The sequence below is a fragment of the Oncorhynchus keta genome, chromosome 1 (assembly GCF_023373465.1).
Source record: "Oncorhynchus keta strain PuntledgeMale-10-30-2019 chromosome 1, Oket_V2, whole genome shotgun sequence".
NCBI classification, from domain to species: Eukaryota; Metazoa; Chordata; class Actinopteri; order Salmoniformes; family Salmonidae; genus Oncorhynchus; species Oncorhynchus keta.
The window spans coordinates 89,329,325-89,352,566 of record NC_068421.1 but is presented as its reverse complement, the minus strand read 5'-3'; the positions used below and the strand labels follow the sequence as shown (position 1 = coordinate 89,352,566).

Here is a 23,242-nt window from a genome sequence, read left to right as displayed (position 1 = left end):
CTACCAAACTGTCTCTTTCCGACAGAACAGAGATGATCGCCTACCAAACTGTCTCTTTCCCATAGAACAGAGATGATCGCCTACCAAACTGTCTCTTTCCCATAGAACAGAGATGATCGCCTACCAAACTGTCTCTTTCCGACAGAACAGAGATGATCGCCTACCAAACTGTCTCTTTCCCATAGAACAGAGATGATCGCCTACCAAACTGTCTCTTTCCCATAGAACAGAGATGATCACCTACCAAACTGTCTCTTTCCCATAGAACAGAGATGATCGCCTACCAAACTGTCTCTTTCCCACAGAACAGAGATGATCGCCTACCAAACTGTCTCTTTCCCATAGAACAGAGATGATCATCTACCAAACGGTCTCTTTCCAACAAAACAGAGATGATCGCCTACCAAACAGTCTCTTTCCCATAGAACAGAGATGATCGCCTACCAAACTGTCTCTTTCCCATAGAACAGAGATGATCGCCTACCAAACTGTCTCTTTCCCATAGAACAGAGATGATCGCCTACCAAACTGTCTCTTTCCGACAGAACAGAGATGATCGCCTACCAAACAGTCTCTTTCCCATAGAATAGAGATGATCGCCTACCAAACTGTCTCTTTCCCATAGAACAGAGATGATCGCCTACCAAACTGTCTCTTTCCCATAGAAGAGATGATTGCCTACCAAACTGTCTCTTTCCCATAGAACAGCGATGATCGCCTACCAAACTGTCTCTTTCCCACAGAACAGAGATGATCGCCTACCAAACCGTCTTTTTCCCACAGAACACAGAGATGATCGCCTACCAAACCGTTTATTTCCCACAGAACACAGAGCGATGATGACTCAAACAGTGACTCAGTAGAGAGTCACAGATGATCTGCTAAGATGTTTACACTTCTTCAGTCTGGCAAGAGTTGAGATCCACCAGTTCAAATGATCAGGACAAACAATGAAATACACTAGTTACATTTTGGTATATTGCTAGAATAACTACACTTAAAGTCTGTGTTAGTGTTCCACCCTGTCACGTGATCTAGTGTGAGAGTCACGTGATCTAGTGTGAGAGTCACGTGATCTAGTGTGAGAGTCATGTGATCTAGTGTGAGAGTCACGTGATCTAGTGTGAGAGTCATGTGATCTCGTGTGAGAGTCATGTGATCTCGTGTGAGAGTCACGTGATCTAGTGTCCTTTCTGCATGAGATGTATCCACGTTCAACCATTTATTTCCCTATACAGAAGTCTCTGAATATGATGTCCAGGATCTCCTCGGCTCCGACCCGTCCTGTAATGCGTCCCAGGTGGGTGAGGGCGAGGCGGACCCCCTCTGCGGCCAGGGCCAGGTCTTGGTCTCTGTACTGGTGGTACTGGTTCAGGGCCTGGACACTCTGCTGGAGGTGGGCTCTGTGACGGGCCTGGGTCAGACTGGGAGCTCCGCTCAGAGGGTCGCCACACCTGGATGAAGCAGATGTGTTATAACTGAGGTGGTGAGCCGGCCGGCGCTGCCAAATGTTTCAAAATAATGGGGTGTTTGATCTTCAGTCTGGGAGATGCTATCAGCGTTACTTTCTTCAAAGACTCAGGATGTATCAAATCTAATCAGAGTTTATTCCTCATTTCCACAGGATACGGCGGGCTGTAAACGACACAATGAAACTCCTACCGTAGGGTAAGCACAGGGTGTTATGACTCATGTTATGACAAGTCATGCATGATATTATCAAAAGCTTAGGGACCAATCCTAACTTACTTGCGATATCAAAGTGTTACCTAAGTTTGATTTCGAATGAATTGCACAATGAATCTATCAATCAGAGTTAGGATTCCGCCCATGGTGGATTCCGCCCAAAAACATACATAGAAGCATACAGTAACATTAACACAGAACTGTACTCTATACTTACAGAGTCTTGACCCTGCTCTGCAGCACAGTGAGAAAATCCTCCAGGCCTGTACTGGTAGAGCAGGACAGAAAACATGCAGGAGGGAGACCCGGTCTCTCTCTCAGCTCTCCCTCTGTTCTTTCCCTCTGCCCCTCAGGTACCAGATCACTCTTGTTGAGCACCAGCAGGACCCTGTCTGAGGCAGCCGCCATGCCGGCCTCAGGGCTGGGCAGCACAGTGCTGAGGTGCTCCTGGAGGAAGGCTGCTACTAGATGAGGGTCTGGGGGTAGCTGGGTGGAGTCCACCACTACTAGGGTCAGATCAGCCTGCTCCACCCTGAAGGGAAAATACGCAATCAAATCAAATTTTATTTGTCACATGCTTCGTAAACAACAACAAGACTAACATGCTGACTAGATCGGGCACGCGAAGGTGTGCATCCACGCGCGACATCGGGCGAGCGAAGGCGTGCATCCACGCACGAAGGCGTGCATCCACGCGCGACATCGTGCACATGTTGATTTTGTCCACACACACCAGACGCGATCAGGACACACAGGTTGACATATCAAAACGAACTCTGAACCAACTATATTAACTTGGGGACAGAACAAAAAGCATTAAACATTCATGGCAATTTAGCTGGCTAGCTTACTGTTGCTAGCTAATTTGACCTGGGATATAAACATTGGGTTGTTATTTTACCTGAAATGCACAAGGTCCTCTACTCTGACAATTAATCCTCCTTCATTTGGGGCGGCAGCGTAGCCTAGTGGTTAGAGCGTTGGACTAGTAACTGAAAGGTTGCAAGTTCACATCCCCGAGCTGACAAGGTACAAATCTAATATATAAAAATACAACACAAATAATAAATAATGGTATGAGTAACAATAATTTGACTATATACCAGTACTGAGTCAATTACACAAGGTAATTGAGGTAGATATATACACTACATGAACAAAAGTATGTGGACACCTGCTCATCAAACATCTAATTCCAAAATCAGTAACAGCCTCCACTCTTCTGGGAAGGCTTTCCACTAGATATTAGAACATTACTGCTGTAACAGCCTCCACTCTTCTGGGGAGGCTTACCACTATATGTAGGAACATTGCTGCGGGGACTTGCTTCCATTTAGATGTTGAAGCTCCCAGACTTATTCCAGTCTGGGGTAGGGAAACAGTCCTGTATCTTAGCTTCAGCGGACCACATCTGAATTGAGCGTGTCACTGGTACTTCCTGTTTGAGTTTTTGCTTGGAATCAGGATAGAGTTATGGTCTGTGTATGGAGTAAAGGTGATAAAGAGTTTTTTGGCCTCTAGTTGCACAGGTAACATGCTGGTAAAAATGAAGTGAAAGGAATTTCAGTTTCCCTGCATTAAAATCACCGGCCACAAGAAGTGTGTTTGCTTATGGCCCTATACAGCTTGTAGAGCCAGCATCAGATTGTGGTGGTAAATAGACAACTAAGAAAAATAGTAAATAGTATGGCCTGCAGCTTATCATAAGCTATTCAAACTCAGGCGAGCAAAAACTTGAGACTTCCTTAACATTAGAGATCACGCACCAGCTGTTGTTTTAAGAGACACCCCTCCCCTTCTCAGCTTACCAGAGGCTGCTGACCGGTCTTGACAATGGAAAAGCCAACAAGATGTATATTATCCATGTCCCTGTTCAGCCACGACTCCATGAAACATAGAATATTACAGATCTGTAGGTCCCGTTGATAGGATAATATCAAACAGAGCTTGTCCAGTTTATTCTCTAGTGACCGTACGTTCGGCACCAGGCGCTTTATTTGCACGCCGACGTAGTCTCGTCATGATGCTCCTCTGCCTCTATTGAGCCGTCACTTCCTCTTTTGAGTCCCCGGGATTAGGTTCTGGTCCAGAGTCAACAGAACGTCCAGAGTAAACAGAACGTCCAGAGTCAACAGAACGTCCAGAGTCAACAGAACGTCCAGAGTAAACAGAACGTCCAGAGTCAACAGAACGTCCAGAGTCAACAGAACGTCCAGAGTCAACAGAACGTCCAGAGTTAACAGAACGTCCAGAGTAAACAGAACGTCCAGAGTAAACAGAACGTCCAGAGTCAACAGAACGTCCAGAGTCAACAGAACGTCCAGAGTCAACAGAACGTCCAGAGTCAACAGAACGTCCAGAGTAAACAGAACGTCCAGAGTAAACAGAACGTCCAGAGTCAACAGAACGTCCAGAGTCAACAGAACGTCCAGAGTCAACAGAACGTCCAGAGTAAACAGAACGTCCAGAGTCAACAGAACGTCCAGAGTCAACAGAACGTCCAGAGTCAACAGAACGTCCAGAGTCAACAGAATGTCCAGAGTTAACATAACAGAACGTCCAGAGTCAACAGAACGTCCAGAGTAAACAGAACGTCCAGAGTAAACAGAACGTCCAGAGTAAACAGAACGTCCAGAGTAAACAGAACGTCCAGAGTAAACAGAACGTCCAGAGTAAACAGAACGTCCAGAGTAAACAGAACGTCCAGAGTCAACAGAGCGTCCAGAGTAAACAGAACGTCCAGAGTAAACAGAACGTCCAGAGTAAACAGAACGTCCAGAGTTAGCAGAACGTCCAGAGCTGCCGACTCGTTGAAGTACAAACTGCCATTCAAATGGAGGTTAGTGACCACTGTTCTGATCTCCAGAAGGTCATAGGAAATGATGGCGGAGACATTGTGTAAAAAAAAACATTTTTTAAGATCAGTGTAAAAAAAAACTAAATAGCAGAACTGGTCAGGAGTCTGTAAATGTGTTGCTATCCACTGCAGTCCCACTTCATAATCCCCCAGATTAGAATAGAATTGCGTAGCATTGTCCATTTTTATTGTCCATTTTTGTTGAAACAAAAAAGCATAGGTAGGGAATCTAGAGACAGTCACATAATTAACTGTATCTCTGTGGGGACCCCCCTCCCCAGGGACTCTCCCCTGCCCCCAGGGACTAGCAGCAGCAGAAGCAGCAGGATGCTTATTCTGACTACCTCCTTCCTGCCCCCCCCCAGGTCATGAGCCCTGGATCCCCTGACAGACATACAGAAAGTACCTTTAAGCACAAGAACTGCCTGCACTTCCTACCGGGCCAACTCTCCCCTCGATCCCTCCCCTCTCTCTCCCCTCTCCCTCTCGTCAGTCTGGCCAAGTCTGTGGAGGGAGGGTGTGTGTGTGTGTGTGTGTGTGTGTGTGTGTGTGTGTGTGTGTGTGTGTGTGTGTGTGTGTGTGTGTGTGTGTGTGTGTGTGTGTGTGTATTCAGGGAGGAGTATATACATTTATGCTGCTGCTATTCTACACTGGTGTAAACAATGGAGGCAGCCGCCAGTGCTCCGGTATGTATGTATTTGACTCTGTCACTGTGTGTGTATGTGTGTATGTATGTGTGTGTGTGTATGTGTGTGTGTGTGTGTGTGTGTGTGTGTGTATGTGTGTGTGTGTGTGCGTCTGTGTGTGTGTGTCTGTGTGTGTGTGTGTGTGTGTGTGTGTGTGTGTGTGTGTGTGTGTGTGTGTGTGTGTGTGTGTGTGTGTATGTGTGCGTGTGTGCGTGCGTGTGTGTACGTGTGTGTGTGTGTGTGTGTGCCTCACCCTCTGTATGGTAAATATTAATGTGTATAGTGGCACATCCTCCCACCTCCTCAGTGTGTTTACGTCTGGTATTTATATCCATACATTCTCACTGAGGAACTGGAGCTGAAGCCAAAATACAACATAAGGAAAAAGCCTTGAATTATTTCTTCCTTTTCTTTTGTTTTCGAGGATTTTCAAGTACCTTGTTCATATTGTTCATTTTGTTCATATTGTTCATATTGTTCATATTGTTCATATTGTTCATTTTGTTCATATTGTTCATATTGTTCATACAATGTAGACAACACTAGACTTCGTTCTGTACAGAAGTCACAATTCACAGGAAGAGACTCCCAATAATTCTCCATTGGGTATTGTTGAAGGTCTTTCCCATATCCTAGTCCTGATGATAAGAATTAGTGTATTCATGTTAGGTGAACTGCAAAACAAAGATATTCAACTAGTTGAAATGGAACACGCATTTGGACCATAATGCTTTGTACCATATACAGTATGTGGTGTGGTGTATACACGTTGATATTGATTGATAAGCACCTACCTCTGGCGGGCTCTACGGACCCCCTCTCTCTCCACGCTGTCCGAGGAGTCTCTGAGCCCTGCGGTGTCACTCAGGAGGACAGGGAAGCCCCCAATGTCCAGAGAGGTTTCCACAATGTCCCTGGTGGTGCCCGCGATGGGGGACACGATGGCTGCTGGACGCTGGCCTGGACAGAGGAATGAAGAGAAAGATGGAGAGATGGACAGAAATTGGGACAGACAGACAGACAGACAGACAGACAGACAGACAGACAGACAGACAGACAGACAGACAGACAGACAGACAGGGAGACAGGGAGACAGGGAGAGAGGGAGACAGACAGACAGGGAGAGAGGGAGACAGACAGGGAGAGAGGGAGACAGACAGACAGACAGGGAGACAGACAGGGAGAGAGGGAGACAGACAGACAGACAGACAGGGAGACAGACAGGGAGAGAGGAGACAGACAGACAGACAGGGAGACAGACAGGGAGAGAGGGAGACAGACAGGGAGAGAGGGAGGAAGAGAGGGAGGAAGGGAGAGAGGGAGGAAGGGAGAGAGGGAGGAAGGGAGAGAGGGAGAGGGGGAGAGGGGGAGAGAGGGAGGAAGGGAGAGAGGAAGGGAGAGAGGGAGAACGAGAGAGAGGAATTGGGATAGAGAGAAGAGAGAAAGAGAGAGGTAGAGAGAAGAGAGAGAGAGAGAGAGAGAGAGACAGACAGACAGACAGACAGACAGACAGACAGACAGACATTTTCCTTCCCATATATCTTCTCTTCTATTTAAACCTCTACAACTAAATACACTGCTCACAAAAATAAATGGAACACTCAAATAACACATCCTAGATCTGAATGAATTAAATATTTGTATTAAATACTTTTTTCTTTACATAGTTGAATGTGCTGACAACAAAATCACACAAAAAAATAAAATTAAAGTGGAAAACCACACTACAGGCTGATCCAACTTTAATGTAATGTCCTTAAAACAAGTCAAAATGATGCTCAGTGGTGTGTGTGGCCTCCACGTGCCTGTATGACCTCCCTACAACGCCTGGGCATGCTCCTGATGAGGCCAACTCCTGGACAGTCTGTGGTGCAACTGGTGTTGGTGAATGGAGCGAGACATGATGTCCCAGATGTGCTCAATTGGATTCAGGTCTGGGGAACGGGCGGGCCAGTCCATAGCATCAATGCTATGCAGGAACTGCTGACACACTCCAGCCACATGAGGTCTAGTATTGTCTTGCATTAGGAGGAACCCAGGGCCAACCACACCAGCATATGGTCTCACAAGGGGTCTGAGGATCTCATCTCGGTACCTAATGGCAGTCAGGCTACCTCTGGCGAGCACATGGAGGGCTGTGCGGCCCCCAAAGAAGTGCCACCCCACACCTTGACTGACCCACCGCCAAACTGGTCATGCTGGAGGATGTTGCCTGCAGCAGAACGTTCTCCACGGCATCTCCAGACTCTGTCACGTCTGTCACATGTGCTCAGTGTGAGCCTGCTTTCATCTGTGAAGAGCACAGGGCGCCAGTGGCGAATTTGCCAATCTTGGTGTTCTCTGGCAAATGCCAAACGTCCTGCACGGTGTTGGGCTGTAAGCACAACCCCCACCTGTGGACGTCGAGCCCTCATACCACCCTCATGGAGTCTGTTTCTGACCGTTTGAGCAGACACATGCACATTTGTGGCCTGCTGGAGGTCATTTTGCAAGGCTCTGGCAGTGCTCCTCCTTGCACAAAGGCGGGGGTAGCGGTCCTGCTGCTGGGTTGTGGCCTCCTAAGGCCTCCTCCACGTCTCCTGATGTACTGGCCTGTCTCCTGGTAGCACCTCCCATGCTCTGGACACTACGCTGACAGACACAGCAAACCTTCTTGCCACAGCTCGCATTGATGTGCCATCCTGGATGAGCTGCACTACCTGAGCCACTTGTGTGGGTTGTAGACTCCATCTCATGCTACCACTAGAGTGAAAGCACCGCCAGCATTCAAATGTGACCAAAACATCAGCCAGGAAGTGGTCTGTGGTCCCCACCTGCAGAACCACTCCTTTATTGGGGTTGTCTTGCTAATTGCCTATAATTTCCACCTGTTGTCTATTCCATTTGCACAACATCATGTGAAATGTCTTGTCAATCAGTGTTGCTTCCTAAGTGGACAGTTTGATTTCACAGAAGTGTGATTGACTTGGAGTTACATTGTGTTGTTTAAGTGTTCCCTTTATTTTTTTTGACCGGTGTGTATTCATGGGAAATACTAACTATCGAAGTGTCCTATTCTTGGTTATTTGGAATCAAAATAAGATCCTCGACAAACTCATCAATCTTCTCCTGCCATGGGATATTTTCATCCAGAACCACGCCTCTGTTCAGTGGAACTACGTACATAGAGCAAAGTGCTGTACGGTAGGATCCCTCCCTCCCCACTGCCCAGCCAAACGACTGACAGCCCATTACTCTGTGTTAAGAGCTGTGGCCGGGAGTTGGGCCCTGGGAAAGACCAAGCTCAATAGGAAACAATAACAGGATTTTATCTGGAGTCTGATAAAGACGTGTATTATTCTGATAGGAAGCCCTGTGGAGCAGCAGCCAAACAGCCGTTCCACATGGTTTATAAGGAGCCTTGCTTTATGGCTCAGGATGTAATATCTCAAACTAGTGAGCACATGACTGATAAACAAAAAACAGGTTCATTAGAAACAGATTCATTAGAAACAGATTGTCACGACTTCCGCCGAAGTCCCTCTCCTTGTTCGGGCGGCGTTCGGCGGTCGACGTCACCGGCCTTCTAGCCATCGCCGATCCACTTTTCATTTTCATTTTGTCTTTATTTAACCCTCTGTTTTCCCCCGTGGTTTTTGTGCGTGATTGTTTTATTTATGTTCGGTCTGTTATTGTGGGCTCGGTATTACGACATGTTATTTGGAATATTTGAGTAAAGTTACTTGTGTTTACTCATCTGTGCTGTCCTGCGCCTGACTCCTCTGCACCAGCTACTCTCAGAACATTACACACAGGTTCATTAGAAACAGGTTCATTAGAAACAGGTTCATTAGAAACAGGTTCATTAGAAACAGGTTCATTAGAAACAGGTTCATTAGAAACAGGTTCATTAGAAACAGGTTCATTAGAAACAGGTTCATTAGAAACAGGTTCATTAGAAACAGGTTCATTAGAAACAGGTTCATTAGAAACAGGTTCATTAGAAACAGGTTCATTAGAAACAGGTTCTTTAGAAACAGGTGGGTGTGTATTGGGTGTGTGTGTTAGGTGTGCATTAGGTGTGTAGTAGGTATGTATTGGGTGTGTATCGGGCGTGTATTAAGTGTGTTGGGTGTGTATCGGATGTGTATCGGATGTGTATCTGGAGTCTACCAGGGGTGCGTCGGGTGTGTATCGGGTGTGTATTAGAGTGTATTCGGCGTGTATTGGGTGCCGGGTGAGCATCGGGTGTGTATTGGGTGTGTGTGTTAGGTGTGTATTTGGTGTGTACTGTGTGCCGGGTGAGCATTGGGCGTGTATTGGGCATGTATTGGGTGTGTATTTGGCATGTATTAGGTGTGTATTTGGTGTGTACTAGGGGTGTATTGTGTGCCGGGTGAGCATTGGGTGTGTATTAGGTGTGTATTGGGTGTGTACTAGGGGTGTATTGTGTGCCGGGTGAGCATTGGGTGTGTATTAGGTGTGTATTGGGTGTGTACTAGGGGTGTATTGTGTGCCGGGTGAGCATTGGGTGTGTATTAGGTGTGTATTGGGTGTGTACTAGGGGTGTATTGTGTGCCGGGTGAGCATTGGGTGTGTATTAGGTGTGTATTGGGTGTGTACTAGGGGTGTATTGTGTGCCGGGTGAGCATTGGGTGTGTATTAGGTGTGTATTGGGTGTGTACTAGGAGTGTATTGGGTGTGTATTAGGTGTGTATTGGGTGTGCGTTTCACTTGTTTATGAGAAACGTACACCAACCAACGATTCACTTCCTCATCCTCGTTGTGACATGACAACAAATGATCCAAAAATTTTTTTTTAGAAACACTCAGGATAGTTACGTGGGGCTTTAGAAACACTCAGGATAGTTACGTGGGGCTTTAGAAATACTCAGGATGGTTACGTGGGGCTTTAGAAACACTCAGGATAGTTACGTGGGGCTTTAGAAACACTCAGGATAGTTACGTGGGGCTTTAGAAACACTCAGGATAGTTACGTGGGGCTTTAGAAACACTCAGGATAGTTACGTGGGCTTTTAGAAACACTCAGGATAGTTACGTGGGGCTTTAGAAACACTCAGGATAGTTACGTGGGGCTTTAGAAACACTCAGGATAGTTACGTGGGGCTTTAGAAACACTCAGGATAGTTACGTGGGGCTTTAGAAACACTCAGGATAGTTACGTGGGGCTTTAGAAACACTCAGGATAGTTACGTGGGGCTTTAGAAACACTCAGGATAGTTACGTGGGGCTTTTAGAAACACTCAGGATAGTTACGTGGGGCTTTAGAAACACTCAGGATAGTTACGTGGGGCTTTAGAAACACTCAGGATAGTTACGTGGGGCTTTAGAAACACTCAGGATAGTTACGTGGGGCTTTAGAAAAACTCAGGATAGTTACGTGGGGCTTTAGAAACACTCAGGATAGTTACGTGGGGCTTTTAGAAACACTCAGGATAGTTACGTGGGGCTTTTAGAAACACTCAGGATAGTTACGTGGGGCTTTAGAAACACTCAGGATAGTTACGTGGGGCTTTAGAAACACTCAGGATAGTTACGTGGGGCTTTAGAAACACTCAGGATAGTTACGTGGGGCTTTTAGAAACACTCAGGATAGTTACGTGGGGCTTTAGAAACACTCAGGATAGTTACGTGGGGCTTTAGAAACACTCAGGATAGTTACGTGGGGCTTTTAGAAACACTCAGGATAGTTACGTGGGGCTTTAGAAACACTCAGGATAGTTACGTGGGGCTTTAGAAACACTCAGGATAGTTACGTGGGGCTTTAGAAACACTCAGGATAGTTACGTGGGGCTTTAGAAACACTCAGGATAGTTACGTGGGGCTTTTAGAAACACTCAGGATAGTTACGTGGGGCTTTTAGAAACACTCAGGATAGTTACGTGGGGCTTTAGAAACACTCAGGATAGTTACGTGGGGCTTTAGAAACACTCAGGATAGTTACGTGGGGCTTTAGAAACACTCAGGATAGTTACGTGGGGCTTTAGAAACACTCAGGATAGTTACGTGGGGCTTTAGAAACACTCAGGATAGTTACGTGGGGCTTTTAGAAACACTCAGGATAGTTACGTGGGGCTTTAGAAACACTCAGGATAGTTACGTGGGGCTTTAGAAACACTCAGGATAGTTACGTGGGGCTTTAGACGTGATGAAATTGTGTAATTCTGAACTTTATCCGTAACGTTATATTCCATTTGGTTTGCGACTCACAAGCTATCCAGAATGGAACAGCTGGATTGGGGATACAGCTCAAAGTCAGACAACATGGTATACGACGCTGCGGACAAAGCCCCCATACTGCAAAACGACCATTAGGATTGAATCGCTGGTCGGTGTACGTTTCTCAAAAATAAGTGAAATCGCAACAACAACAACAACAAAAAACGTGTCTGGAACCTTCTAGAACATTCCATTTACATCAGAAATAGAGATTTGGTCATAAAAAAAAATCATATTTAGGTGTATGACTGAGTGCACTCATATATGGCTGTCCATAGAAATGAGGACTCGCTCTGCAATGTGTCATACTTTGTGTGTGTGTGTGTGTTGTTCTTACAGAGCGTGTTGAGCAGACTGCTCTTCCCAGCATTGGTAGCTCCTGCTATCACCACCTGTACTCCGGTGCGCAGCCGCTCTCCTCTCCTCTCGTCCTTTAGGTGTCTCTCTATCTCTGTCTCCAGCTGGCGCACTGAACTGTCCACTGGGAAGGGGAGACGGGCAGGGACAGGACAACAGGGAGTCAAGTTCAATTTCATGTTTGCTTTCCAAATAACCAATGCCATGGAAACAGGAGAACGCCTCTCTGCTCTGTGACATGTGAAACTAAACAGTTAATGTCAACAATATTGTGACATATTTATAATGTGTCTGATGTGAAACAACCTTTTTTAAATGCCGATTACATGAGATGAATGAATGTCACCCATCGTGTAGACCCCTGTCCACTTAACTATGAACCAGAGGTGGCTCTGACTTCTCCTCTGAAAGGAAAGGGCCCAATGGCGTGCCACCAAAACAAATGCCACGCAGCAAAGCATCTGTCCCTAAATCAAAAGATCAGAGGCTTCTGTTCTCTCAGCTGCCCCACCAGACTGCAGCAGGCGACGCTGAGGGGAATTTCCCTTCCCTCCGCTTCCTCTCACTCTCCCCTTCTCCCCCCACACCATGGGAAACACAGAAAGACAGAGAGAGAGGGAAGGAGAGAGACAGAGAGGAGAGAGACAACGGAAGACAGAGACAGAGGTGGTAGAGAGAGAGAGGAGAGAAGGAGAGAACCAGAGAGAGAGAGAGACAGAGAGAGAGAAGAAGAGAGACAGAGAGAAGGAGAGGGAGGGGAGAGGAGAGAGACAAAGGAAGACAGAGACAGAGGTGGTAGAGAGAGAGAGGAGAGAAGGAGAGAACCAGAGAGAGAGAGAGAGACAGAGAGAGAAGAGAGAGAGGGAAGGAGAGAGACAGAGAGAAGGAGAGGGAGGGGAGAGGAGAGAGACAAAGGAAGACAGAGACAGAGGTGGTAGAGAGAGAGAGGAGAGAAGGAGAGAACCAGAGAGAGAGAGAGAGAGAGAGAGAGAAGAGAGAGGGAAGGAGAGAGACAGAGAGAAGGAGAGGGAGGGGAGAGGAGAGAGACAATGGAAGACAGAGACAGAGGTGTTTGAGAGAGAGGAGAGAAGGAGAGAACCAGAGAGAGACAGAGGTGGTAGAGAGAGAGAGGAGAAAATGAGAGAACCAGAGAGAGAGAGAGAGAGAGAGAGAGAGAGAGAGAGAGAGACAGGTGGTAGAGAGAGAGAGGAGAAGGAGAGAACCAGAGAGAGAGAGACAGAGAGAGAGAGAGAGACAAAGCGGTGGTAGAGAGAGAGAGGAGAGAAGGAGAGAACCAGAGAGAGAGAGAGAGAGAGAGAGACAAAGAGGTGGTAGAGAGATAGACAGAGAGAGAGAGATACAGAGAGATAGATAGATAAATTGAGAGACAGAGAGAGAGACAGCAAGGTGGTAGAGAGATAGAGACAGACAGAGAGACGAAGAGGTGGTAGAGAGATAGAGACAGACAGAGAGACAGAGAGAGAGAGAGAGAGAGAGGAGAGACAGAGACACCACTGTCAGATCAACGTGTTTCTGAAGAAATTAACCGGCAATATTCATTCAGAAAAACAGCCCATTAAACTCTACAACATGAACCAATCATACAGATGGGCTCCAAACAGTGCAGAGAAATTCATTGAAACTTTGAACTCAAATGAAATGATGAACTCTATACAGGTCTTCAATAACTCACAGTACCAAAACAATAAAGAACGTGTCAATTCGGCTACTCAAAACATTGACTGACTATTCCATAAAGAAGCATCAAAAGCAAATTTGAGAAATGCAACATCAGAAACAAAAAAACTAAATGTTTCTGAAAAGTGGTTTGATAAATAATGTAAAACAACTAAGACAAATGTCAAATGAAAAACATTAGCAGCTAAACAACCCAGAGCTCCGATATGAATACTAAGAAACTCTGAAACAGTAGAAACAAACACTGAAACGCAAGAAATTGAATTATACCAACAAGACACTTGATGAAATTGAAAACGCAACTGACCAAAATCAGTTCTGGGACATGTGGAACAGTTGAAGCACGACAAAGCCACAACAATTAACCATAGAAGATGAAGGAATTTGAAAAAATTATTTTGATGATCTATACAAAAACATCCCACAAAAAGACTTACAACAGAACCAATTATGAAATTCAAGATAAGTAACCCAACAAGAACTAAATGGAAAGCCCAAATCCATTAGATTACCCAATAACCCAACAAGAACTAAATGGAAAGCTCAAATCCATTAGATTACCCAGTAACCCAACAAGAACTAAATGAAAAGCCCAAATCCATTAGATTACCCAGTAACCCAACAAGAACTAAATGGAAAGCCCAAATCCATTAGATGACCCAGTAACCCAACAAGAACTAAATGGAAAGCTCAAATCCATTAGATTACCCAGTAACCCAACAAGAACTAAATGGAAAGCCCAAATCCATTAGATTACCCAGTAACCCAACAAGAACTAAATGGAAAGCCCAAATCCATTAGATTACCCAATAACCCAACACGAACTAAATGAAAAGCCCAAATCCATTAGATTACCCAGTAACCCAACAAGAACTAAATGGAAAGCCCAAATCCATTAGATGACCCAGTAACCCAACAAGAACTAAATGGAAAGCCCAAATCCATTAGATTACCCAGTAACCCAACAAGAACTAAATGAAAAGCTCAAATCCATTAGATTACCCAGTAACCCAACAAGAACTAAATGAAAAGCTCAAATCCATTAGATTACCCAATAACCCAACAAGAACTAAATGGAAAGCTCAAATCCATTAGATTACCCAATAACCCAACAAGAACTAAATGGAAAGCTCAAATCCATTAGATTACCCAGTAACCCAACAAGAACTAAATGGAAAGCTCAAATCCATTAGATTACCCAGTAACCCAACAAGAACTAAATGGAAAGCTCAAATCCATTAGATTACCCAATAACCCAACAAGAACTAAATGGAAAGCTCAAATCCATTAGATTACCCAATAACCCAACAAGAACTAAATGAAAAGCTCAAATCCATTAGATTACCCAGTAACCCAACAAGAACTAAATGGAAAGCTCAAATCCATTAGATTACCCAGTAACCCAACAAGAACTAAATGGAAAGCTCAAATCCATTAGATTACCCAGTAACCCAACAATAACTAAATGAAAAGCTCAAATCCATTAGATTACCCAGTAACCCAACAAGAACTAAATGGAAAGCTCAAATCCATTAGATTACCCAGTAACCCAACAAGAACTAAATGGAAAGTTCAAATCCATTAGATTACCCAATAACCCAACAATAACTAAATGGAAAGCTCAAATCCATTAGATTACCCAGTAACCCAACAAGAACTAAATGGAAAGCTCAAATCCATTAGATTACCCAGTAACCCAACAAGAACTAAATGGAAAGCTCAAATCCATTAGATTACCCAGTAACCCAACAAGAACTAAATGGAAAGCTCAAATCCATTAGATTACCCAGTAACCCAACAAGAACTAAATGGAAAGCTCAAATCCATTAGATTACCCAGTAACCCAACAAGAACTAAATGGAAAGCTCAAATCCATTAGATTACCCAGTAACCCAACAAGAACTAAATGAAAAGCTCAAATCCATTAGATTACCCAGTAACCCAACAAGAACTAAATGGAAAGCTCAAATCCATTAGATTACCCAGTAACCCAACAAGAACTAAATGGAAAGCTCAAATCCATTAGATTACCCAATAACCCAACAAGAACTAAATGAAAAGCTCAAATCCATTAGATTACCCAATAACCCAACAAGAACTAAATGGAAAGCTCAAATCCATTAGATTACCCAATAACCCAACAAGAACTAAATGGAAAGCTCAAATCCATTAGATTACCCAATAACCCAACAAGAACTAAATGGAAAGCTCAAATCCATTAGATTACCCAATAACCCAACAAGAACTAAATGAAAAGCTCAAATCCATTAGATTACCCAATAACCCAACAAGAACTAAATGGAAAGCTCAAATCCATTAGATTACCCAGTAACCCAACAAGAACTAAATGGAAAGCCCAAATCCATTAGATTACCCAGTAACCCAACAATAACTAAATGGAAAGCTCAAATCCATTAGATTACCCAATAACCCAACAAGAACTAAATAAAAAGCTCAAATCCATTAGATTACCCAGTAACCCAACAAGAACTAAATGGAAAGCTCAAATCTATCAAATCTAAGAAGGCTTGTGGTCTAGGCAACATCAGAAATGAAATGCTGAAAAACAGAGTTGCAAAATGCTGAGCTTAAACGGTTCAACATGGTATTAACTTCTGCTTTCCTGATGTCTGGAACCAGGGGCTCATCTTCCCTGATCCACAGAAGTGGAGACAATTCAGACCCCAATAATTACAAGGGAATTTGCGTAAACAGCAACTTGGGAAAGGTTTTCTGTAGCACTTAGAATTAAGGTGTAAGGTGTATGTAAACTTCCGACTTCATCTGTACGTACACAGAAAACATGTGTGCAATAAAAATCCCAAACCAAAGAACAGTATCCTTTTCACAACATCGAGGTGTGAGACAAGGCTGTAGTTTGAGTCCAAATCTGTTCAACATTTATATCAATGAATTAGCAGACATGTTGGACCATTCTCCAGCGCCAGGACTCACACTATTTGACAGAGGTGAAATACCTGCTATATGCTGATGATTTGGTTCTTCTTTCACCAACCAAAGAAGGTCTTCAACAGAACCTTAACATTCTAGATCAATATTGCCATAATTGGGTCCTGGCAGTAAATTTCCCAAAAAACGAAAATCATGATTTTCCCTTAAAAAAAAAAAAAAACTGATGTCAGAAACACAAATATAAATTCACCCTGAACAACACCATAATTGAACACACAAAAAATGACTCATACCTTGGTCTGACCCTATCTGCATCGGGTCTGACCATATCTGCATCGGGAAACTTTAATATGGCAGTGAATGCACTCAAAGAAAAAGCCTGCAGAGCAATGTATGCAATAAAAATGAAATTATTCAAAATCCCAGTTAGAATTTGGACTAAAATATTTGACAGTGAAATCCAGCTCTTTACGGAAGTGAGGTTTGGGGGCGACTCAATAAACTGGACTTTAAAATGTGGAACAAACATCCAATTGAAGCCCTACATGCAGAATTCTGTCTGAGAATTCTACAAATCCAGAGAAATACAGCAACTAATGCAGGAAGGGCAGAATTGGGCCTCTTTCCAGTGAGATCATCAACATTTTGGCCACATCTAAATCCAAGTCTGCAACTTAAAGCACTTCAAACTCAAGAGCTGAGCCCATAAAGCCCTCTCAGTCAGCTGGTGTTGGACCTCACCAACCAAGCTGACACCAGCACTGCTTCAAAAGAAAGAATTCCAATAAACAAAATCATGAACCAATCAAAGGACTCATATATACAGCATTGGAAAAACGAAACAAAATCCCAAGCCGACTAAATTGCTTTCTGGCCCTAAAAAGAGAATATGAATTGGCTGATTATCTCTACTCTGTCAGAGATACGAAGCAGAGACAGATCCTTACCAAGTACAGGCTGAGTGACCACCAACTGGCAATAGAAACCGGCAGACATAAAAAGACATGGCTACCCAAAGAGGAGCGGGTATGTGGTCAGTGCATGACAGGGGAGGTAGAAACAGAGATGGACGTTCTCCTTTACTGTGAGAAATATTCCTCACCAAGAGATTCATTATTCACAGAAATTACTACATTTATTCAAAATTTTAACGTATTAAACCCAGAGGAAAATCTAAAAATACTCATGGGTGAAGGACCAATGGCTCCTCTTGCAGCCAAATATGTATTTTCCTGCCACAGCCTGAGGGACACTGAATGATGACATCTGCATAGTAAACAGTAACTTATTTATTAGTATTAGTATTATTATTGTTGTGATTATCATTCCAAATAGTAGTGGTATGGGTAGTAGGGTGATGGTAATGATAGCAGTTTAATGATGATGGTAGTTGTAGTAATGATGATGATGGTAGTTGTAGTAATGATGATGGTATTTGTAGTAATGATGATGATGGTAGTTGTAGTAGTAATGATGATGATGGTAGTTGTAGTAGTAATGATGATGATGGTAGTTGTAGTAGTAATGATGATGATAGTAGTTGTAGTAATGATGATGGTAGTAGTTGTAGTAATGATGATGATGGTAGTTGTGGTAATGATGATGATGGTAGTAGTTGTAGTAATGATGATGGTAGTAGTTGTAGTAATGATGATGATGGTAGTAGTTGTAGTAATGATGATGGTAGTAGTTGTAGTAATGATGATGGTAGTAGTTGTAGTAATGATGATGATGGTAGTTGTGGTAATGATGATGATGGTAGTTGTAGTAATGATGATGATGGTAGTTGTAGTAATGATGATGGTAGTTGTAGTAATGATGATGATGGTAGTTGTAGTAATGATGATGATGGTAGTTGTAGTAATGATGATGATGGTAGTTGTAGTAATGATGATGGTAGTAGTTGTAGTAATGATGATGATGGTAGTTGTGGTAATGATGATGATGGTAGTTGTAGTAATGATGATGATGGTAGTTGTAGTAATGATGATGGTAGTTGTAGTAATGATGATGATGGTAGTTGTAGTAATGATGATGATGGTAGTTGTAGTAATGATGATGATGGTAGTTGTAGTAATGATGATGGTAGTTGTAGTAATGATGATGGTGGTAGTTGTAGTAATGATGATGGTAGTTGTAGTAATGATGATGATGGTAGTTGTGGTAATGATGATGGTAGTTGTAGTATTGATGATGATGGTAGTAGTAATGATGATGATGGTAGTTGTAGTAATGATGATGATGGTAGTTGTAGTAATGATGATGATGGTAGTTGTAGTAATGATGATGGTAGTTGTAGTAATGATGATGATGGTAGTTGTGGTAATGATGATGGTAGTTGTAGTAATGATGATGATGGTAGTAGTAATGATTATGATGGTAGTTGTAGTAATGATGATGATGGTAGTTGTAGTAATGATGATGATGGTAGTTGTAGTACTGATGTAATGGTGAAGATGACAGTTATAAGTTAGTTATAGTTTCAGTTTCCATGTTTAGCTTTTTATATTTATTACATTTCTACTATTAACTGTTACCATTTTATTGTTATTTTTTAAATGTAATTTTGTATTATTATTTACTAGCATTTTATGTTATTATTTGTTATTCTTAATCATTTTATAACCATGTATATTGTATACATTGTTGCTTTGGCAATATTGACAATGTTTTTCATACCAATAAAGCAGCTTGAATTTGAATTTGACAGAGAGGTGGTAGAGAGAGAGAGAGAGAGAGAGAGAGAGAGAGAGAGAGAGAGAGAGAGAGAGAGAGAGAGAGAGAGAGAGAGAGAGAGAGAGAGAGAGAGAGAGAGAGAGGTGGTAGAGAGAGAGAGAGAGAGACAGAGACAGAGAGAGGTGGTAGAGAGAGAGAGAGAGACAAAGGCAGAGAGAGAGGTGGTAGAGAGAGAGAGAGAGACAGAGAGAGAGAGAGAGAGAGAGACAGAGAGAGAGAGGTGGTAGAGAGAGAGAGAGAGAGAGAGAGAGAGAGAGAGAGAGAGAGAGAGAGAGAGAGAGAGAGAGAGAGAGAGAGAGAGAGAGAGAGAGGTGGGAGAGAGAGAGAGAGAGAGAGAGGTGGTAGAGAGAGAGAGAGAGAGACAGAGAGAGGTGGTAGAGAGAGAGAGAGACAGAGAGAGGTGGTAGAGAGAGAGAGAGACAGAGAGAGGTGGTAGAGAGAGAGAGAGAGACAGAGAGAGAGAGAGAGAGAGAGAGAGAGAGAGAGAGAGAGAGAGAGAGAGAGGTGGTAGAGAGAGAGAGAGAGAGAGAGAGAGAGAGAGAGAGAGAGAGAGAGAGAGAGAGAGAGACAGAGCGAGGTGGTAGAGAGAGAGAGACAGAGACAGAGAGAGGTGGTAGAGAGAGAGAGAGAGAGAGAGACAAAGGCAGAGAGAGAGGTGGTAGAGAGAGAGAGAGACAAAGGCAGAGAGAGAGGTGGTAGAGAGAAAGTGGCAGAGACAAAGAGTGAGAGAGAGGTGGTAGAGAGACAGAGAGAGGGAGGCAGTGAGAGAGACAGAGAGAGAAAGGTGGTAGAGAGACAGACAGAAAGATGGTAGAGAGAGAGAGAGAGAGACAAAGGCAGAGAGAGAGGTGGTAGAGAGAGAGAGACAAAGGCAGAGAGAGAGGTGGTAGAGAGAGAGAGACAAAGAGTGAGAGAGAGGTGGTAGAGAGACAGAGAGAGGGAGGCAGTGAGAGAGACAGAGAGAGAAAGGTGGTAGAGAGAGAGACAGAGAGGGATGGTAGAGAGAGCAGGTTTGTAGCTGCTGACAGTGTATTCCTGTGTTGGACAGCCTGAGAGGCCAGGCTTTGAAGACAAGATGAATGCCTGCAGTGTCCCTGTGGCCCCTTCTCCCCACTTCCTCCAAGGAGACAGTCTTTTCAGCACTTTGATGCATATCTCCTCTCAATGACGCTAGCTCTCCCTCTCTGCAGATACAAACAGGAAAGCCATGCCAACTCCCCCTGGAAAACTCACTTCCGTAATTGTTATTTTGTTCCAGAGAAGGGGGAGTACCCACCTTGATTTAACACCCCGTCCTCGATGAGCTCATCTTCACTGAAGTCTATGAAGGCTTCCACGTGAGCCAAACACTGAAACAACAAACAGACAGATGTTGAGCGAGAGAGACAACAATATATGCGGGCCTCTCTATATTAATTCCTTTGGCAATGATTTAAGTTTTTCTGTAGTGATTGTCTTCTAGGTCAGAGGGATAGACTAAAACATCTCAGTAGACTAAAACATCTCAGTAGACTAAAACATATCGGTGGACTAAAACATCTCAGTGGACTAAAACATCTCAGTAGACTAAAACATATCAGTAGACTAAAACATCTCAGTAGACTAAAACATCTCAGTAGACTAAAACATCTCAGTAGACTAAAACATCTCAGTGGACTAAAACATCTCAGTGGACTAAAACATCTCAGTGGACTAAAACATCTCAGTAGACTAAAACATATCGGTGGACTAAAACATCTCAGTGGACTAAAACATCTTAGTGGACTAAAACATCTCAGTAGACTAAAACATCTCAGTAGACTAAAACATCTCAGTGGACTAAAACATCTCAGTAGACTAAAACATCTCACTGGACTAAAACATCTCAGTAGACTAAAACATCTCAGTAGACTAAAACATCTCAGTGGACTAAAACATCTCAGTGGACTAAAACATATCAGTGGACTAAAACATATCAGTGGACTAAAACATCTCAGTAGACTAAAACATATCAGTGAACTAAAACATCTCAGTAGACTAAAACATCTCAGTGGACTAAAACATCTCAGTGGACTAAAACATCTCAGTAGACTAAAACATCTCAGTAGACTAAAACATCTCAGTAGACTAAAACATCTCAGTAGACTAAAACATCTCAGTAGACTAAAACATCTCAGTAGACTAAAACATCTCAGTAGACTAAAACATCTCAGTAGACTAAAACATCTCAGTGGACTAAAACATCTCAGTACACTAAAACATCTCAGTAGACTAAAACATCTCAGTAGACTAAAACATCTCAGTAGACTAAAACATCTCAGTAGACTAAAACATCTCAGTAGACTAAAACATCTCAGTAGACTAAAACATCTCAGTAGACTAAAACATCTCAGTAGACTAAAACATCTCAGTAGACTAAAACATCTCAGTAGACTAAAACATCTCAGTAGACTAAACAAAGCATCCTCTCCTTGTCTCCCTTCCTGTGCCACGACAGAAGTAAACAGGTGAAGGCATCATCGCTACTGAAATGCACCCTAAAGATCTGAATGTTGATTGACACATGGAATGATTGACAGTTCAATAGGCCCACGAGGAGAGGAAACATCAGCCGACTGCAGGTTCCCTCCATCCACACATTGTACCAGAGAAACAATAGCAAAACAATAGCAGCATTGTCTGCATGCCAAACTAGGGAAAGGGTGAAACTACAGTAGGTAGATTCCAAACATACTATTTTGACTTTCACAAATAGAGATTGGATTTTGTTAGGCTGCTGACGGTTTTCCTCAGGAAGGCCAAAATTAGGCTCTTTTCTGTAGCACTCCTCTCAGGAGAGGTGGCGAAGCGTTGATACCCAGGTCTGGTGCCAAGGAAGAGATTACACGATACACTCCGGGTAGAAGCTGCCCATTGGCACAGATCTAGGATCAGCTGGTTCCTGATCCCTGATCTCTCATCCCTGCTGTCAGACAACTACATATATAGACAAGACACTCTCTGGACATCACACTTAATCAGACCACTATAACAATTGCCTGGGGGTGACCACGCCAACTCAAACAGCTCACCCTAGACTTCTACAGTATCCACAAAGGCCAGAATCCTAACTTTGAGATCTGTGTGTTTTTTATGCAACACCGCTAAACAACTGCCTGGCTAGCTTAGAGAACAAGACGCTGGGTGAAGCCGATCCAGGCTAGGTAACCATCCACGTATTTTCTCTTTCTCTGGGGAACCTACTACCTACCCGTTTGAGCCTGTAACTCCAGTCCTGGTAGAGGCGGCCCAGCTCCCCATCCATCTGCCTGAGGGCCTGCCTCCTCTGGGCCTCAGTCTCAGCGTGGATCAGGTCCCCCAGGCCCTCCACCTCCGTCAAGCCCAGTTTCCCGCGTGGAAGGCCCTCCGCGTGAACTCCCCTGCCTCCGCAGGCCTCACACCCTCCAGGCTTCCTGCATAACACACATCGCACAGCAAGACAGAGAAAACAGGGTCAAAGTCAGGGTTAATTAGTAACACACACACAGCAAGACGGAGAATTACTCAAACAGGGTCAAAGCCAGGGTTAATTAGTTACACACACACAGCAAGACAAAGACAACACTTAGGTCACTAATAAGGTTCCCTATCGTTCACAAGCCAAGGTAACTAAGGTTCACTAAGGCAATGTACACTACCGTTCAAAAGTTTGGGGTCACTTAGAAATGTCCTTGTTTTTGAAAGAAAAGCACATTTTTTGTCCATTAAAATAACATCAAATTGATCAGATATACAGTGTAGACATTGCTAATGTTGTAAATGACTATTGTAGCTGGAAACGGCAGATTTTTAAATGGAATATCTACATAGGCGTACAGAGGCCCATTATCAGCAACCATCACTCCTGTGTTCCAATGGCACGTTGTGTTAGCTAATCCAAGTTTCTAATTTTAAAAGGCTAATTGATCATTAGAAAACCCTTTTGCAATTACATTAGCACAGCTAAAAACTGTTATTCTGATTAAAGAAGCAATAAAACTGGCCTTCTTTAGACTAGTTGAGTATTTCAAAACAGCCAGAAACAAAGAACTTTCTTCTGAAATTCGTCAGTCTATTCTGGTTCTGAGAAATG

General features: G+C 43.5%; 1 protein-coding gene across 1 annotated transcript in view; it reads right to left on the bottom strand.

The window, feature by feature from the left end:
- gtpbp3 (GTP binding protein 3, mitochondrial) overlaps nucleotides 1-23,242 on the bottom strand; it is a 38,711-nt gene that overhangs the window by 840 nt on the left and 14,629 nt on the right. Inside the window, 7 exon segments of the mRNA XM_052464340.1 lie at nucleotides 241-1,454; nucleotides 1,904-2,218; nucleotides 6,024-6,189; nucleotides 11,786-11,929; nucleotides 20,429-20,501; nucleotides 22,382-22,527; nucleotides 22,530-22,583. Of these exon segments, the coding sequence (XP_052320300.1) occupies nucleotides 1,223-1,454; nucleotides 1,904-2,218; nucleotides 6,024-6,189; nucleotides 11,786-11,929; nucleotides 20,429-20,501; nucleotides 22,382-22,527; nucleotides 22,530-22,583 (1,130 nt within the window). The 3' untranslated portion in view covers nucleotides 241-1,222.